Genomic DNA, 21,237 nt, shown 5'->3' with positions numbered 1-21,237 from the left:
ATAGTCTCACTCTTTCCTCAACACTTCATATTAACCCTTTCTCACATTTCTCCTTACACTTTCCCCTGTTCTAAAGACTGCCTCTCTGCAAATCTAAATCCTAGTTATCCTTTAAATCCCACACCACATGTTCAAATCCCACATCACAGTCCCCTTCTCCTCATCACAAATCCTTCCCAACTTCTATAGTCCAAACAAACATCAATTATAAGAGATACAAATATAGTAGACTATTGCACATAGCATTAGTACAGCATTATTTAACACTTAATCATTCTCAGATCTCTTTTAAGAGTATTAATTTTGTCTTTTCAACTAGACCATAAATCCTTGAAAGCTGAGACCATTTTACTCTTTCTAGTGACCCTTACTTGACTAGGAGAGTTGGTTACATAATGTATACTACTCACATTGACTCAATACTCAGACAAATCTTAAACCCTTTAAGAAATTTATGGCAGACATAAAAATAATGAAAATATCACCCAGGAACTAAAAAAAATAAACCAACAGTTCTAAAAAAAAAAAATTTATAATTTCTAGAAAACTGTGTCTTTGACTTTAAGAATTTATGCATATTTTCTCTTGACCTGCAATATCAATAGTAGCAGGGAAGATGGCCAAAGCTAGAAAATAACTGGTGTGATAAAAATAGGTTATAGACAGTGGAATATTCTTAATTTGGTAAAATGATAGTCTATAGGATTTCTGATATTGCAATGTTAGTGTAAAGAGTTAAGCAAAATTCTTTGTCTGTATTGCTTTAAAACACGATATCTATTATTTAAAATAGTTGAGTTTGAGTGAAGACTTTTATTAACAAACTAAATAAATTATTTCGTAGCCAAATAATGCTCTATCTGTATATATCTCCAAACATTTGCTTTAATAATATTTTAAGAGAAAAACAATTATCTCAAGCCTTTACACTATTTTCCAAGAACCTCCACTCCAATAGAATGTTCTTTTCCACATCCTCAAAAGATGCCAGGATTCTCCTCTCTTTGCATGCTGTTTCCCAGCCCTTTCCTCCTGCCTCCCCCCGGCCCCCAATATTTTATAGTTTAACCTGGCCCACATTGTTCACCCAGCCCAGGAATTCCATGAGACCCAGTCCCACCTAACTTGTGGGCCCAGCCAAACTGTTTCCAGTGGCTTTTCCATGCAAACAGCCTGTCTTGACTCATGCTTTAAACACTCCAAAAACCTCTCAAAGAAGCAGCATCTGGCCTTGGGGTGCCAGAAACCTCTTGCTAAGTGGCCCCAGGTCTAGCACTTGTAGCAACCGGCCTTGGTTGGCAGCTTGACCTCTCATGACCACCTCCAAACTCAGCACAAGTAGCAATCATCTTCACACCGCTTTGTAGTTCATGCCTGATGGCCCCGGGCAGCACACAGGTGGTGGTAGACCTTGGCCTGCACTTCCCAGGAGGCCCCAGAACCACCTCCACAAGAGGAAATACTCAAGAGGAAAACTCAGTGGGTATCAGAACCCTGCAGAAGTAAGTCCTGCTCTGTGGGTTGGGCCCCTACAGAGATGATACTTCACTCTGGTTCCAACCAGTCCTTGCAGCCAGTCAAGGGTAAATCCCTCCAATTGATGGACCAACAGCAATGAAAGCTCAACTACAACAGGAGGGTATACCCAGGGGGCACACTTGGAGTGCCCAGCTCTGGTGATCAGGGAGGGAAGCTGTGCCACTAGATACTACTGAATACCTACTACATAAAGTCATTTTACCAAGCCTGAGAGACGTACAGCTTTACCTAATATGTAGAAGCCAACATAGCGAGGCTGCTAAAATGAGGAGACAAAGAAACATGTCCCAAATAAAATAACAGAACAAAAGTCTAGAAAAAGAAGTAAACAAAATGGAGACAAGCAATCTACCAGCTGCAGAATGCAAAACACTGGTTATAAGAATTCTCAATGAACTCAGGGGAAGAGTAGATGAACTAGTGAGAACATCAACAAAGAGATAGGAGACATAAAAATGGAACTAGATAACAAAAAAAGAACCAGTCAGAAATGAATAATACATTAACTGAAATGAAGAATACATTACAGGGGATCAACAGTGGAGTACATAAAGCAGAGGATCAAATCAGAGATTTGGAAGATAAGAAAGCAGAAAACACCCAATCAGAACAGAAAAAAAGAATCCAAAAATAATTAGGATAGTATAAGGAGCCTCTGGGACAACTTCAAGCATACCAACATTCACATCATGGGGGTACCAGAAGGAGAACAGAGAAAGCAAGGAATTGAAAACCTATGTGAAAAAATAATGACAAAAAACATCCCTTGCCTGGTGAAGGAAATAGACATATAAGTCCAGGAAACACAGAGAGTCTCTAAGAAGAAGAACCCAAAAGAGGCCCACACCAATACACATAAATTAAAATGCAAAAAGTTAAAGACAAAGAGAGAATCTTAAAAGCAGCAAGAGAAAGGCAGTTAGTTACCCACAAGGGAGCTCCTATAAGACGGTCAGCTAATTTCTCAACACAAACTTTGCAGGCCCAAAGGGATTGGTAAGAAATATTCAGTGATGAAAAGCAAGGACCTACAACCATAATTACCCTACCCAGCAAAGCTATCATTCAGAATGGAAGGACAGATAAAGAGCTTCCCAAACAAGAAAAAGCTAAAGGAGTTCAGCTTCACTAAACCAGTATTACAAGAAATGTTAAAAGGTCTTCTTTAAGGTTGGAGCAGGGGTTGGGGGAATAGATGAAAAAGGTGAAGGAATTAAGAAGTACAAATAGATAGTTACAGAACAGTCATGGGGATGTAAAGTATAGCATATGAAATATAGTCAATAATATTGCAATAACTATGTATGGTATCAGATGGGTACCAGATTTATCAGGGTGAAAACTTAGTAAGTGATATGGTGACTAGTTATTGGGTTGTACACCTGAAACTAATGTAGTATTGTATGTCAACTGTAATTGAAAAATAAAAAATTATTTAAAGTAAAAAAATAAAAATTAATAATAAAATGCTCAAAATTATTTAAAGTTAAAAAATATTAATAACAAAATTTTGAGTATATATCTAAAATGTACATGTGTTTTAATTTATATACACATACTATTATTCTAATCTATTATTGATATTGTAAAACATACATAAAATGTCAATTGAAAAGGTTGACATCAAGATGAATTGAAAAGAAAACTGATTCTGCTTTGTCCTTGCATCCATAATACAGGTAATACTTCCAAACCAAATACACTGTTTATGTATAAGATAGATCATCCAGCTTCAAGAAGCTTGCTGAATATATTTTCCAACTTTTTGTAGTTGTTGCTGTTAGTGGAGCTGACTGAATGTACAAAGTCATTTACTCTGGGTTTTGGATGGAAACAAGGTCACTGTCTCCATTACTTTGCTAAAATAACATTTTTGCTGTGATAGATGGGCAAACCACCATGCTTAATTTTCCTTTTAAAATTCAGACATATCCTCTGATCTCTGTCAGTCAGTTTTCTCATTTTGTAGTCTGTGTGATGCCTTAATAAAAGAGAGCTATTTAAATACTAGAGACCTGGTGTACGAAATTCATGCATGGGTAGGGTTTCTAGGCCTGGCTGACAATCAGGGCCAATTGGGGCTTCTGGCTGCCAGCCAGGCTCCCTTCCCCAGCTGCTGGCCGCTGGCCAGGGCCTTCCTTTGTTCCGCACCGCCCCCTGGTGGTCAGCGCACATGCGGGGACAATTTGCATGATAGTTTATATATAAACTAGAGGCCCAGGGCGCAAAATCGTGAGGGACCAACAACCATAATTACCTTACCCAGCAAAGCTATCATTCAGAATGGAAGGACAGATAAAGAGCTTCCCAAACAAGAAAAAGCTGAAGGAGTTCAGCTTCACTAAACCAGTGGAACCCAGACTCCCTCTGCTGCGCCATCGTGGGTGGGACCCCAGACTCCCTCCGTCGCATCCACCAGTGGGACACTAGACCCGCCGCACCCGCCAGCGGGACCCCAAACTGGCCATGCGTGCTGGCAGGACCCCAGACTCCGCCGCCGCCATCGCCACTGTGGGCCTCACGAGTTCAATTGTGCCTGGCTGGTCCCCATTCCTCTCTCCCCAGTGTTGAGTGTCTGAGCCGTTGGCTGCTCTAAACTGTTTGGCTCTTTCCCTTAGTAACAGCTTTTACCTTCTGCCTCAATTCCTCTCCCAGCTCACCCTTTCCCCCGCCCCCCCCACCCCCGCACACCGCCTCCCCCCCCACCAGCTGCACCCGCCCCCGCCCCCCCTCCCCCCGCAGCAGAAGCACTTCCGCTAGTCACCTGGGGACCTGCGCCGTGCTCCCCGCCTCCGCCTCCGCCCACCGGGGGCCCATCCCCCATGCCCTCTTTGCCACGCAGCCCGGCCCGCCCACCACCTGCCTTGCTGCGATCGGAGCCTGTGAGCCGTAGGACCAAGAGGTGCTCCATGCATCTCCTGGTGACCAGTCTTTGGTCGTTATGGCATTATGGCCACAGGCTTTTTATATATATAAAAGCCTAATATGCAAGTTGTCCCTGTGGGAGTTCGACCAGGAGACAGGGAGTTTGATTGCTCGCTATGACATGTGCTGACCAGCAGGGGGAGGTGCAGAAGGAAGGAAGGCCCCGGCCAGCAGCCAGAAGGCCCCGATCGGCCCTGATCGCTGGCCAGGCCTAGGGACCCTACCCATGCACGAATTTCATACACCAGGCCTCTAGTAATAAATATTATTAATGTAATAGGACATTCAATTACTGTGCAAAAATAGAGTAAGAAAGAAGATGGAAAATATTAGTAAACATTGCAGTCATGAGAACCATTAAATAACTGATACCTTGTTTTCAATAACAGAAGTTATCCAGGTGTCACACTTATGAGTATGTACAATAATATTTTCATAACCATCCATTATTTTGGCATCGCCTTTGTTAAGGACAGATTTGCAAATGGCCTTCTCAAGTTGCCCACTGCATGGCTCCATATGGACAGCTTTAATTCTTGGCTTGCATTTGTCTGCATAGATATCAATGACAAATGGGCATGCCTGATATAAAAGAAAAAGCAAACCTTATTTTAGCCTTCTGACAGAATTTAAATAAATTTATTATTAATATGTTTATCATATGATTTAAGAAGATACACTACACTTCCTAGTTTGTCCTTCTGATACACTTTTAGAAGAAAAGTTTAGTACTATAAATTTAGTGATAAAAAAACATAAAATTCTGATTTTGGGTTAGCATATTAATGAATAATATTCACAGAAAAGGAAAGAAAACTATAACCTCTAGCAAATCAGTAACACTTCCTTAAACCATTGTACCATGCTTCCATTTGTTTTAAAGCTAACTCATGTCATATTACTTATTTAATACCCTTTTCTAACTTTAAGGGCATAGAAATAACTCATCAAAGGGCTCTAAAGGAATTATGTTTAAAAATGAAACTGAAGAGGTGGATAAAGAGTACTGAAAAGAACTAAATGTATAAAAACAAACCAACAGTTCAAAATTAGTGTAAAAGCACCTTTAAAATCTGAGGCCTAAAAATGTTTTGTGCTTTTGGAAATGGATTTTTCTAATGTTTACCTTTCTGTCTTTACCACAGCCCACAAGTTGCCTTTGCCTCTCCATCCAACCCAGTCTTCTGCCTCCCTATATTCCAGCTACTCCGATCTTTCAGGCTCTATAACAATTGAAGCTCATTCCTATGTTACAGCTTTAATACAGGGTGGGACAAAGTAGGTTTACAGTTGTGAGCACATGAAACAATAGTTTATCCTTGCATTATTATTTATTAATTACTAGTGGCCCGGTGCATAAAATTTGTGCCTGGGGCGGGGGGGAGAGGGTAGATCCCTCAGTCCGACCTGCACCCTCTCTAATCTGGGAGCCCTGATGGCATAGGCCCATTCCCCATGGTTCTCTGCTCTCTGCAGGGCTTGGCCACTCCACGCCCGCTGCCCAGAAGCTCTCTGTGCTGGGGCAGAACGCTTTCCTTGTCGCCACAGTGACAAGGCAAGCATTCTGCCAGGCCGCTCACGCTGCCCGCTTTCAGCGGCCACCCCCCCAGGACTGGGGGACTCTGGCAGGGCGAGGGGATTGGGCACTGCCATCTTGTGGCTATGGGCACTGCCATCTTTGTGATGGAGTGATGGTTAATTTGCATATTACCCTTTTATTAGATCTGATTGTATTATTTTCCATATGAACAACTGCAAACCTACTTTTGCTCCCCCCCTTCCCTATATGTAATGTTCTCTCTGCTTGGAAGATTCTTTCACATCTTTTTACATGGGTACCTCCTCCTTCTCCTTCAGGTTAAAGTTTAAGAGTTAAGAGTTACCTCTGCAGAGAGAGCTGCTCTTATTTCCCAATCTCTTTCATTCCCCTCCTGTTCTTTACTTTGACCTCTACCTTATTTTTTTCAAACCACTTTTGAAATGATTTTTTTGTATTTAATTAATTATTCTCCTTGAGGAAAGAAATTTTGACTATTTTATTCATCATTGTATTCATCATTATATTAGAGGTTTATCACATATAGGCATCCAAAAAATAATTATTGAATAAGTAAGTAAATTTATACATACTGATGGTTATCTTTTTATTTGGGGGACAAAAGATAAAAGCCTGAAGTTAGTTGAGCATTGACACACATTTTTACTAAAATTAAAAATATATATCTTAATGATTCTGACCTTCACCAATAATAAATTTATCTTTTTTTGTTGTTGTTAATCTTTACCACCAGAGGATATTTTTTCCATTGATTTTTTAGAAAGAATGAAAGGAAAGGAGGGAAGGAGGAAGGGAGGGAAGGAGGAAGGGAGGGAGAAAGAGAGAGAGAGAGAGAGAGAGAGAGAGAGAGAGAGAGAGAGAAACATCGATGTGAGGGAGACACACAACTAGTTGCCTCCCACATGTGCCTGGACCAGGGCCAGGAATTGAATCTGCAACCCAAAAGGGTACATGCCCTTGACTGGAATCAAACCTGTGACCCTTTGGTGTGTGTGCCAATGCTCTGACCACTGGGAAACATTAGCCAGGCAAACTTACCTTTTTTAAAGAAAGACAATACAATTTTAAAAAACATTGAATTAGAAGGCAGAAGACCTGGTTTGTAATATGGTTTTGCCACTTACTAGCTACATGACCTGGGGAAGTCAATTTCTATAACACTTAGTTTCTTCACTGGAATTAAATAGGATATATTCTACCAAGGGTTATTGCAACTACCTAATATGTGATTGGGTGGTGAAAATATTTCACAATGTAGCATTCTGAAAAAGGATTATTTATAATAATTACAGCCGAAACCGGTTTGGCTCAGTGGATAAAGCGTCGACCTGCGCACTGAAGGGTCCCGGGTTCGATTCCGGTCAGGGGCATGTACCTGGGTTGCGGGCGCATCCCCAGTGGGGGATGTGCAGGAGGCAGCTGATCGATGTTTCTCTCTCATCGATGTTTCTAACTATCTCTCTCCCTTCCTCTCTGTAAAAAAGCAATAAAATATATTTTAAAAAAATAATTACAAAAATGATTGTGAAAATTTAAAGCTTTACTTTTTTATTACTAAACATATTCTGGTATTATTTTGCCATTTCCAAATCTTGGTTATCTGTTTTATTCCACCAAAGAGTGTCAATATTTAAAGATTCACAGAAAATAAAAATCTTAAAAGGTCTTTGTTGAAGATATGTTCTCTAAGATTTTAAAAATAAAATCATATCTGCTTTAAAAATAAAGCTGCCCTATAACTATATTATTTTTTCCTGTTCATGGGCTTAATCTTTTATTCACCTATTCTCTTTATCCTATCAAGTAATATAGGAAGCATACAACAAGCCAGAAGACTCAAAGTAAAAGAAGTTCTGTAGCTACTAATATACTATATTACAGATATTATAGAAATACTTTAAAAGTACTATATGAGAAATACTATAAAAGCACTTTAGAAATACTATAAAAAATACATTTAATATATTACTATACTATAAACAAAAAAGGGGCTATGAAATAAACCTGACAAACTCAGGGGCCACATGGTAGGCCTGACAAGCTCAGTGACTAAAAGTAACCAGCCACACAAGGTCACAAATTCTTGACTGGGCAGGTCATAGCAGGTAATCATGTTCTAGGCCTATAGCTCCCTTACATTACCTTAAGTGAGCTCTGTCCATTGTTCTTTTTTTTGGAGGGGGCATTTTTAAATTGAGATATTATTAACATATAACATTATATTAATAACATATAATATGTTATATAAAGATATAACATAAGTATATAACATTATATTAACATGATATTAATTTCAGGTATACAACATACTGATTTTATATATGTGTATATTGAAAAATGATCACCACAATAAGTCTAATAAACTCCCATCATGACACATAGTTCCATTTGCAATAACATTGATGGAACGTGAGGGCATTATATGAGAGAAATAAGTCAGACTAAGAAATACAAATAAAGCATGATCTCATTTATATGTGAAATATTAAAAAAAAAAAAAAACCTCATGGATACACAAAGAACAGATTCATAGTTGCTGGAGGTGGGGGGTGAAGGGTGAATGAAAAAATGGGTTGAAGGTGGTCAAAAGGTATAAACCTCCAGTTAAAGAATGAATGTCTTGGGGATGTAATATACAGCATGATTACTATAGTTAACAATACTATTTTGTGTGTTTGAAAGTTGCTAAGAGAGTAGATCTTAGAAGTTTTCATCACAAGAAAAAAACTGTAACAATATGTTCATTGTTCTTATGCATCTAGGATAGTATACCTTTGAAATGTCAGAGTAATTTTCTTTTCTAGACCCCTCAAAGACAAAACCACAGGAACCAGAGCATGAGACCACAAAACTCCTCCTTGTTATCTTGTTCCCTAAATTCCATCACTAGCTACTATAAATGTTAAAGATTAACTATCCTGCTCCCACCAATGTAAAAGATATATGTGTCTCTCTGTTTTGCTTTTTATCCAATCCTAGAGATTTCCCGGCTTTGCTTTCTTCTGCACCCTTAATCTACCACCAAAGGATTTCATGTAACCCTCCTTATGACTTTTCCTTTTATCCTAATATATAAAATAAGCTGCAAACTACCATTCTCCAGAGCATTTTCTCAATCTGTTAAGATTTTGCTCCTGGGCATATTTTCAAAATTTGGCTCCAATAAACTTTTATGATTTTTCTATAGACTGGATGTTCTTTTGCTGAAAATACTAAACAGATTACTTTGACTAAAGCCCTTATATAAAACAACAACAACAATATAAAACAAATCTATGGAGAAGTTCAAGGATTCCAATCATAGATACACAAAACGTGGCCTGCGAAATTCTGAAAAGAAACACTGAGTACCATCAGATTTTAATACACATGTGGCCCCAGAATGGCCATCTAGACACTAGATAAAATCCTCCATGAAACGGCTCATTCCAATAAAGATAAATAAGCTATAATATTAAACACTAAGGAAACTTTCCTAGGATAATGAAGGATGTGGTTAGTCCATGCTTTATCTATCCTATATAATAAAAGGCTAATATGCAAATTGTCCCCTCAGGAGTTCAGCCGACCAGGAGTTCGACCGCTTGCTATGACGTGCGCTGACCATCAGGGGGTGGTGCGGAATGAAGGAAGGCCCTGGCCAGCAGCTGGCAGTCGGGGGAAGGAAGGCCCCGATCGGCCCTAATGGCTGGCCAAGCCTAGGGAACCGACCCGTGCATGAATTTCATGCACCGGGCCTCTAGTATATAAATAACCTGGAAAACTGTGGTACATGAACTGAGCATATGCTCTAAAAGACCCTGAGCATTTCCAAACTGATTTTATATAGTAGGTTCTCCCTTTATGCTGTATGAATATGTACTACTACTTAACAGTGTATTTATTTTCAGAATGGGTCAAAATATTTCCCTATTGAAAAGCCACAATCATCATCACTGCCTAGGACATTCCAAATTATTGGTTCTGTGATGAAGGACACATTTAACTGGAATAATAATTCATGAATTTTGATTACTCCTTACACAAAAACATTTTTGTCTTTATCACTTTATCACTTTATCACTCCCAAACCTGTAGAAAAATAAAAAGGGCCATAAAATAACTGGAAAGGTACATCCTTTAAATATCCTAAAGGGAGGTTCTCTATAGAGCCTCTAGAAGCAGAGTCCATAGAATTAACCTAGAACTCTTGAACAAGCACATGATCATTAAGTAAGCAGCTTCTGCTCAAGACCATGGGAACATAGGTTGCACTCTTTACAGATTTAATAGTGTGCATGTCTGACTGTGACCTATCATGTTCTTCTTATTAGTAACAATAACCTGCCTAAATCTAGGTTTTAAGGAAAATGTGTTTGAGTTATGAGAAGTACAAACTGTAACACCATGAAACAATACACCTACAGTTCCATTAAGGATAATTACATCTCTTGTGCAGGTAATATGGAAATCAGACTATTTAATGCCAACCCTGAACCAAGATTAATTTTTGTGTACACCTATTAGCTAGGCCATCCCAAGAGCATGACTCTCCAACACCCTCAATGAGTTATGTTTCCTTACACTCCCAAAGAATAAAATTTTTCTGGAAAAAGATTCCGGAATATAGTGAACCTATTCATAGTAGTTACACCACTCCAGGTAGTCATAAAAATTTTTTTCCTTCATGTTGGTTGACAAAATAATTAATATAGTCTAAGTCCCATGGGTACAACAAACCAGCTTAAATTATTTAACTCAAGCAGTCACAGATAATAAAAAAAGACTTGATTTTCTCTTGATCAAACAGGGAGGGTCTGTACGAATGCTAATAGTACATGTTGTACCTGGATTAACACTACAAGTAAAACCATCTACAATTCATTAGAAGAGCTAACTATAGCCTGGTGAGTGTGGCTCAGTTGGTTGCCTGTGTGTGATACCATGCACCAAGAGGTCTCCTGTTGGATTCCCCATCAGGGTATTTGCCCAATAGGAAGTGTGAAGAAGGCAGCCGATAGATATTTCTCTCTCATTGATGTTTCTATCTCTCTCTCCCTCTCCCTTCCTCTCTCTGAAATCAATAAAAACATATTTTTCTTTTAAAAAAGAGCTAACTATAAAATGTTATACCAAGAAGACTCCGGAGGTCCGTGGATCTTATCTTGGCCAAACTTGGAAAATCTAGGGTCATGATTCTGGAGTGCCCTCCAGTCTCTTCTTATAATACTCCTAGTTATACTTTTTTGTGTCAGAGATTAAATGTTGTCCAGTGTCTTAAAATGCTTCTGTATAGTATTGTCCCAACAGATGACTTAAAGACAAAAGCAGGATGAAATCATAATAAATGCACAAACTGTAAATCAGATCCCCACAGATGAAACAATTAAAAAAATCAGTAACAGTGGTTGGGGGAATCTTTGATAACTTCTTCCACAGCATTAGCTGGATAAAAATCAAAAGGGGAGGCTGGGATAAAAAAAAGTTCCTACAAACATATGAAAAAAACAAAACACAATTATTGTGTTTTCATGGTAATGAATAGTCACAAGAATTGGTTTAAACCTGTTCAACTGATCTGCAACAAGTCATCTCAATGAACACAGTTTTGTAAGCCAACTGGTGTCAGCTCCTCACTTTTGAAAGTCAAGCAGTCAGGGACAGATTCATGTCAATAAATACACTGCCCAGTGCCAAACAATCAACAGTCTCACCTGAGTAACCATGCTTCCCCCAAATCCTATAATAAAATGAGAATTCTGCTCTGTGTGGAGAGAACGCAACTAACCACATAGCTCTCTCTTACAGTAAGCAATCAATTCTGTTTTGCCTTTTTATTTCACTTACTGAGTGGCTGTCTCATCATCCTTTGACTTTCCACTGTATATATATTTTTACCTTTTGAATTTCCAATGATGTGAATTATTATATAGTAAATAAATAAACTTTAAGTTAAAAAAGTTTTTATCTCAAAAATTCTTTTTGCCTATGATTTCAAAGATCAATGACATCAGTAAATGCTATAAAATATTTTAAAATTACTCTTAAATAATTTCTCTATTAAGTGAAAATATGTACAACAGATGCAATATTATTCATAGATTAGATTTTGATTTTGTAACATGGTTAAAATGTGAGGTTCAGTGAATGTTAGATTAAAGTAGGATATAGGCTGCTTGTGTAGCCCACCCCCATCCAAGGAACAGCAGCCTCCTGATCACCACACCCTCTGTCTGAGGAACAGCGGCTGTGTGTGAAGCCTCCCCCCACCAGCCAGAGGAGCCACCACAACTGTGAACAGCACCCACCAGAGGAGCTGCTACCAACTGAGGAGCAGCTGCTACCACAACCGCCCAAAGAGCAACAGCAGCCCGAGGAGCCACTGCCATCCAAGGAGCAGCCACTGAATGACTCAACATCTAGATATGGCAGTACGATCAGACATGGGTAGACAAAGAAACCACCAAAGGAAAGAAAAGGAGGACTTGCCAGAAAAGCAGCTAAGTGATACAGAGGCATGCAACACGACAGAAAAAGAATTCAGATTAAGGGTCCTAGAGTGCACAAACCGGATGGAGGGAAAAATCAACAACTTATGCAAGAAGCAAGAAGAAACAGATGAAAAATCAATAAATTATGTAAGAACCAAGAAGAAATGAAGAGTGATATAGCTGCAATAAAAAACACCATTGAAAGTTTCAACAGTAGACTAGGAGAAGCGGAGGACCAAAATAGCGAATTAGAAGACAGGGAAACAAAACACACACAAACTGAACAGCAATTGGAGAAAAAAATTAAAAGACAGGAGGAGAGCCTAAGGGAGCTATGGGACAACATAAAACGAAACAACATATGAATAATAGGGGTGCCAGAACAACAGAAAGAGGAACAAGGGTTAGAAAACCTATTTGAAGAAATAATATCAGAAAACGTCCCAGAGGTGGGGAAGAAAAAAATCACACAAGCACAGAGAGTCCCAAACAAGGTGAACTCGAAAAGACCCACACCAAGACACATCATAATTACTATGGCAAATATTCAGGACAAAGAGAGAATCTTACAGGCTGCAAGAGAGAGACGGAAAGTTACATACAAGGGATCTCCCATTAGATTATCAAATGATTTCTCAACAGAAACACATCAGGCCAGAAAAGAATGGACAGAAATTTACAAAGTGATGCAAAGCAAAGGACTGAATCCAAGAATACTCTATCCAGCAAGGCTATCATTCAAAATTGAAGGGGAAATAAGAAGCTTCACAGACAAAAAAAGGCTAAGGGAGTTTATCACCATCAAGCCAGCAATGTATGAAATGCTATAGGGACTGGTGTAAAAAGAAGAAATAAAAAGCTCAGAAAGAAAACAGCCACACAAAAAAAGAAATGGCTACAAACAAGTACCTTTCAATAATAACTTTAAACGTAAAAGGACTAAATGCTCCAACCAAAAGACATCGAGTGGCTGAATGGATAAAAAATCATGACCCATACATTTGCTGTCTACAAGAGACCCACCTCAGAAGAAGGGACTCACACAGACTGAAAGTGAAGGGATGGAAAAATATCTTTCAGGCAAATGGAAATGAAAAAAAAGCTGGGGTAGCAATACTTATATCGGACAAAATAGACCTCAAAGTGAAGGCAATACAAGAGATAAGGAAGGCCACTTCATAATACTAAAGGGATCAATACAACAAGAAGATATAACCCTGGTAAACATATATGCACCCAATGCAGGAGCACCCAAATACATAAAAAAACTCCTGGAAGATATCAAAGGAGAGATCGACAACAATACAATCATAGTAGGGGACTTTAATACACCACTGACATTACTGGATAAATCCTCCAGACAAACAATCAGCAAAGAAACAGCAATCCTAAATGACTCACTAGATCAGACTGACTTAATTGACATCTTCAGAACACTTCAACCCAAAGCCATGGAATATACATTCTTCTCAAGGGCTCATGGGACATATTCAAAAATAGACCACATATTGGGTCACAAACAAAGTCTCCCCAAATTCAAGAAGATTGAAATCATACCAAGCATCTTCTCAGACCACGAGGGCATAATATTAGAAATAAACTACAATAAAAACAACCCAAAATACTCAAACACTTGGAAGCTGAATAGCATGTTATTAAATATTGATTGGGTTACCAATGAGATCAAAGAAGAAATTAAAAACATCCTGGAAACTAATGACAATGAAAACACAATAATCCAAAACCTATGGGACACAATGAAAGCAGTCCTGAGAGGCAAGTTTATAGCTCTACAGGCCTATCTCAAAAAACAAGAAAAAATGATAGTAAACCATCTAACTCTACAACTCAAAGAATTAGAAAGAGAGCAACAAGAAAAGCCCAGAGTGAGCAGAAGGAAGGAGATAATAAAGATTAGAGCAGAAATAAGTGACATAGAGACCAAAAAAACAATACATAAAATCAATGAAACCAAGAGCTGGTTCTTTGAAAGGATAAACAAGATTGATGAACATTTAGCCAGGCTCACCAAGAAGCAAAGAGAGAGGACCCAAATAAACAAAATCAGAAATGATAGAGGCGAAATAACAACAGACCCCACAGAAATACAAATGATTGTTAAACAATACTGTGGACAACTCTACTCCAACAAATTAGACAACCTGGAGGAAATGGACATATTCCTAGAAAAATACAACATTCCAAAACTCAATCAGGAAGAATCTAAAAATCTCAACAGGCCAATAACTATGGAAGAAATTGAAGCAGTCATCAAAAAGCTTCCAGCAAACAAAAGCCCAGGACCAGACGGCTTCACAGGGGAGTTTTACCAAACATTCAAGGAAGAACTAAAACCTATCCTCCTCAGACTACTACAAAAAATCCAAGAGGAAGGAACACTTCCAAGCTCATTCTATGAAGCCAGCATCACCCTAATACCCAAACCAGGTAAAGACAACACAAGAGAATTACAGGCCAATATCCTTCATGAACATAGATGCCAAAATCCTCAACAAAATCTTAGCAAATCGGATCCAGCAGTACATCAGAAAGATCATACACCATGACCAAGTAGGATTTATCCCAGGGATGCAAGGATGGTACAATATCCGCAAATCAATAAACATGATACACCACATAAACAAATTGAAAGAAAAAAACCACATAGTCATATCAATTGATGCAGAAAAAGCGTTTGACAAAATTCAACACCCATTTTTGATAAAAACTCTCAGCAAGGTGGGAATAGAAGGATCATACCTCAACATAATAAAAGCCATATATGACAAACCCACAGCCAACATCATACTCAATGGACAAAAACTAACACCATTTCCCCTAAGAACAGGAACAAGACAGGGATGCCCACTCTCACCACTCCTGTTCGACATAGTACTGGAAGTATTAGCCATTGCAATTAGACAAGAAGAAGAAATAAAAGGCATCCAATTTGGAAAAGAAGAAGTAAAACTGTCCTTATTTGCAGATGACATGATATTATACATAAAAAACCCTAAAGACTCCATCAAAAAACTATTAGACTTAATAAATGAATTCGGCAATGTAGCAGGATACAGAATTAATGCCAAGAAATCTGAGGCATTCCTATACACCAATAGTGAACTTACAGAAAGAGAGACTAAAAAAACAATCCCATTTACCATCGCACCAAAAAAATTAAGCTACCTAGGAATAAACTTAACTAAGGAGGTAAAAGACCTCTAGTCAGAAAACTACAGGACGTTGAAAAAAGAGATAGAGGAAGACATAAAGAGATGGAAGAACATACCGTGTTCATGGATTGGTAGAATCAACATCATTAAAATGTCCATACTACCCCCCAAAAAATAAAAATAAAGTAGGATATAAAAGTGACTGTAACTATTTACCTCCTATCTACACTAATAAAAGAGAAACATGCAAATTGGTGTCATTCTGCTACACCCACCAGCCAATCAGAGTGACTATGCAAATAACCCAACAAAGATGGCGGTTAATTTGCATACACAGGCACGGAGAGAAGACTGAAGACTGAAGAGGCAACTGCAGCGGAGAAGCTAAGCCTCGCTGCAGCCAGAGGGGAGAAGCCAAGCCTCGCTGCGGCCACAGCGAAGAAGCCAAGCCTCGCTGAGGCTGGACCAAAGGCCTGGATCCCGGGTGCTGGAGGAAAACCGGTGCCAGCAGCCAGGGGAAGGAAGGCCTATTGCACAAATCTCTTCGTGCAATGGGCCTCTAGTCTATAATAATAAAAGCACAATATGCTAATTAGACCAGACATCCTCCTGGACAAAGCTGGAGTTGCAAGGGAAGCCAGGGTCCCAGTTACCTGCTGGCGGCCAGAAGGAAGCCCAGGTCCTGGGTGCCAGAGCTGGCAGCCAGGGGAAAGAAGGCCTACTCTTGCATAAATTTCATGCATCAGGCCTCTAGTTATTAATAACAACAAAAAATTATAGAAAACTTTTCAGAAAACAGGTTTATGAGGGATTTTGAATAATATCAAAACTAAGAATTAAACCAAAGTCTCAATACACTCAAAATTCAAAATTTGTTGGTTCTAATGTTGCCCTAAGATGATTTATATATAGAAAGAACATAAACTATTTTTAATTTTAAGAATATAAACAGCCGAAACCGGTTTGGCTCAGTGGATAGAGCGTCGGCCTGTGGACTGAAAGGTCCCAGGTTCGATTCCGGTCAAGGGCATGTACCTGGGTTGCGGGCACATCCCCAGTGGGAGATGTGCAGGAGGCAGCTGATCGATGTTTCTCTCTCATCGATGTTTCTAACTCTCTATCTCTCTCCCTTCCTCTCTGTAAAAAATCAATAAAATATATTTTAAAAAAAAGAATATAAACAAAACTAGTTATCTAATTTGTGGCCTGAAACTCTTAAATTTTTTATTTTAAACCTAACACAAAAATATAGAACTTAAGAAGTAAGACTTAGCCCTAGCTGGTTTGGCTCAGTGGATAGAGCATCCACCTGCAAACTGAAGGGTCTCAGGTTTGATTCCGGCCAACGGCACATGCCCCGATTGCAGGCTCAATCCCCAGTAGGGGGTGTGCAGGAGGCAGTCGATCAGCGATTCTCTCTCATCATTGATGTTTCTATCTCTTTCTCCCTCTCTCTTTCTCTCTGAAATCAATAAAAAAATATATTAATAAAAAAAGAAGTAGGACCTAATTTTTATTATTCCTTTGGATTATTACAAGTCTTATTCAACTTCTGTACCTATCATGTTAATAAATAATAATGATAGCTATCACATACACAGTGCTTTAAATAAGTGAAGCACTGCCACAAGAAGCATCCTTTGTCAAAAAATCAGAATTTCAGTTTTCATACAGACACATTCCCCTTATTCTGAGCCTTTATTCTGTTGGGACAAAGAGTTTCCCTATAGAAATGAGACTTTAGCAACTCAAATAGCCATTACCAATTAAGAAATATAATTTTTCTATTACAATCATATGTTCAAACTCCTTTGTTCCTGAATGTTTGTAGTAACTAAATTTCAGCTCAAAATAGGAATTTTCATAAACTAGCAAAATGTGCTGTTGCACCCAGGATTCATTCATATGCTAAAGTTCAAGAATTTCAGTGCCCAATTTAAAAGTCATGTATCGGGAAAATGTTCATGGGGTAAAATATTATGTACATTAAAACCACAATAAAATTTTCAGATTGCTTTACCTCTGTTAATTCCAGAGCTTTATTGTAGCCCATTGAGAGTAGAGTTACCCAAAGGTCACGAGGATCTCCTTCACGATCATTAGCTTCCATTAGATTCAGATCCATAAAGCCCTGTCTTGTTAGTTCATTCTTTCTTTGTATCAAAATTCTCTGTCCAAAACAACCCAAAAGGGTTCTTCCTTATATAATATAAATTTCATACATTTTAATAAAAAAGTCTATCTTTTGGGATTCATAAATGTTTATTTTAAAGGAGACCTTATGAATCCGTGAGCCCTTGTTTGAAAGTGGAATGACTCAAAACATGCTTGAGCCCTGGCCGGGTAAACTCAAGTTGGTGAGCATTGTCCCAATATGCCAAGGTTGTGGGTTCGATCTCTGATCAGGACACATACAAGAATCAACTAGTGAATGCATAAATAAGTAGAACAACAAATTGATGTTTCTCTTTCTCTCCCCTTCTCTCGAAAGGAAGGAAGGAAGGAAGGAAGGAAGGAAGGAAGGAAGGAAGGAAGGAAGGAAGGAAGGAAGGGAGAAAGAAGATAACTGTTTAAAAAAAAACAACATGATTGAGTCTAATTTCCCACAACTCAGCATAACCATCACAATGCATGCTTTAGTTTTTAAACAAACTCTGAAGTTATAAATAATGCAAATATATTCCAAAATTAAAGGAAATTGTAATATTGGGTAAATTCTAACCTGCCTGCTTATGTAGAGCAGATACTATTATATATTTCAAAAAAATTAAAATGCTTCATATATATTTGCCACTTAAAACCATCAGAACTTGGATGGATTTGATGTAATAACTCCCAAACTACTGGTGTTTCAAAAAGGGAGGTGAGGATATGCCAGACTTAAGGAGACTGCTATATGCCTAATTACTCTAATTTTAACCAAATTGTCCCCTTAAAAAATTGTTAGATAATAAGAAACACTTTGGAGTTCATGAATGTCCCGGACAAATATAAGTATGTCCATTTAAATATTATTTGCAAGCAAAACTAAATCCACCTAGAAGTATCTAAATGTGTGTAATTCCTGAATTTATCTATAATATAGATAACAAACAGCTACTCATTATGGATTATATTCTGTTAACTGCCCTAGCAACAAGAAAGATTCCATTTTCCAACTCTTATCTGTAATATACCAAGGCAAATGGGTACTCTTATTTGAGATATCCCTTTTGTATGCATTATACTAAGAAAAGCATCAGAGATATGACTGTTTAAAAGTGGATGACTGAATAATAGTTTAAAATATTCAGAGTTTGGAAAATGACTCATAACTTTTACAAGAAAAAAAATAAATGAAGATAAAATTTGATCATAGAAACGGTAGCCACTAAAATGGAGGTTGGAGCTACTTATGCAGTAAAGCAAAATGAAAAATATTAATATTTGATTATAATCCAAAGAAATTATTACTTTCAAAAATGTATCCAGATACTGTACTATAAAGACTATTAATAACTAATCTACTTTTAAAACTTAAAATTATCAATCCTCCATTAAATTTTTAAAAATGTATTAACATCCCCAACTTCAAGACTTACTTTAAAGCTACAATAATCAAGATAGTGTGATAATGGCAAAAAATTAAACACAATGATCAGTGAACTTCAGATCTCAGAAATAGAACCATACAAATATATGCAATGTTTGACAAAGGAGCAAAGTCAGTTCAATGGAGAAAGGATAGTCTTCTCAAAAAGTGGTGCTGAACCAACTGGACATCAATATGGAAAAATATATAATTCTAGACAAGGATCTTACATCTTTCACAAAAATTAATTAAAATGGACCATAGACCCAAAAGGGTCATAGTCTCAAAACACAAGTCTATAAAACTTCAAGATAACAGGAGAAAATCTGAGTGAACTTGTGTATATCTATGAGTTTTTAGCTATCACACCAAATGTATGATCCATGAAAAAAAATTGATAAGTGGAACTTCACTAAAATTAAAATCTTCTGCCCTGTGAAGGACACTATTAAGAGAATGAAAATACAAGCCACAGATTGGGAGAATATACTTGTAAAACATATATCCGATAAAGACTTGTATCCAACATATACTAAGAACTCAACAATAATATATAGATCAATGGAATAGAATAGAGACCCCAGAAATCGGCCCGAACCAATATGCTCAATTAATATTTGACAAAGGAGGCAAGAACATACAATGGAGCCAAGATAGTCTCTTCAATAAATGGTGTTGGGAAAATTGGACAGATATATGCAAGAAAATGAAACTAGACCACCAACTTACACCATACACAAAAATAAACTCAAAATGGATAAAGGACTTAAATGTAAGACAGGAAACCATAAAAATTCTAGAAGAATCCAAGGGCAACAAAATCTCAGACATATGCCGAAGCAATTTCTTCACTGATACAGCTCCTAGGGCAGTTGAAACTATAGAGAAAATGAACAAATGGGACTACATCAAAATAAAAAGCTTCTGCACAACAAAAGAAACCATCAACAAAACAACAAGAAAACCCACTGCATGGGAAAACATATTTGCCAACGTCATATCTGATAAGGGCCTAATCTCCAAAATTTATAGGGAACTCTTACAACTTAAGAAAAAGAAGATAAACAATCCAATCAAAAAATGGGCAAAGGATCTAAATAGACACCTTTCAAAAGAGGACATTCAGAAAGCCAAGAGACATATGAAAACATGCTCAAAGTCACTAATCATCCGAGAAATGCAAATCAAAACAACAATGAGGTACCATCTCACACCTGTCAGAATGGCTATCATCAACAAATCAACAAACAACAAGTGCTGGAGAGGATGTGGAGAAAAAGGAACACTTGTGCACTGCTGGTGGGAATGTAGACTGTGCAGCCACTATGGAAGACAGTATGGAGTTTCCTCAAAAAACTGGAAATGGAACTCCCATTTGACCCTGTGATCCCACTTCTAGGAATTTATCCCAAGAAACCAGAAACACCAATCAGAAAGGATATATGCACCTATATGTTCATAGCAGCACAATTGACCATAGCTAAGATCTGGAAACAGCCTAGATGCCCATCAATAGATGAATGGATTAGAAAACTGTGGTACATCTACACAATGGAATACTATGCTGCTATAAGAAAGAAGGTACTCTTACCATTTGCAACGGCATGGATGGAGCTGGAGAGCATTATGCTAAGTGAAACAAGCCAGTCAATGAAGGAAAAATACCACATGATCTCACTCATTCATGGATAATAGAGACCATTATAAACTTTTGAACAATAATAGATACAGAGGCAGAGCTGCCTCACACAGATTGTCAAACTGCAGCGGGAAGTGTTGGGGTCCAACCCCAACGGGTCCAGGGATCCCCAAAGGTGTGGACGGAGTCGGCGAAGAATGAATGACATGGAAACTGGGTTCAGTTCATCAGCATAGCGAGGTTCTCCCTCCAGAATCTCCAGCGAAGTTCTGGTCAGGATCTCCAACCAAGTTCTGGTGCCATGTTCTCTCGCTAAGGTTCTCCAGCCAGGTTCTCCAGGTTCTCCAGCCAGGTTCAGTCAC

General features: G+C 38.2%; 1 protein-coding gene across 1 annotated transcript in view; it reads right to left on the bottom strand.

The window, feature by feature from the left end:
* EFCAB7 (EF-hand calcium binding domain 7) overlaps positions 1–21,237 on the bottom strand; it is a 64,211-nt gene that overhangs the window by 3,909 nt on the left and 39,065 nt on the right. The window contains 3 exon segments of the mRNA XM_006089772.3: positions 4,837–5,046; positions 17,686–17,817; positions 17,819–17,835. Of these exon segments, the coding sequence (XP_006089834.1) occupies positions 4,837–5,046; positions 17,686–17,817; positions 17,819–17,835 (359 nt within the window).

The sequence above is a fragment of the Myotis lucifugus genome, unplaced genomic scaffold (genome assembly GCF_000147115.1).
Source record: "Myotis lucifugus unplaced genomic scaffold, Myoluc2.0 scaffold_63, whole genome shotgun sequence".
Classification (NCBI taxonomy): domain Eukaryota; kingdom Metazoa; phylum Chordata; class Mammalia; order Chiroptera; family Vespertilionidae; genus Myotis; species Myotis lucifugus.
The sequence above is the reverse complement of the archived record's forward strand: the minus strand, read 5'-3'. Positions and strand labels throughout refer to the sequence as shown.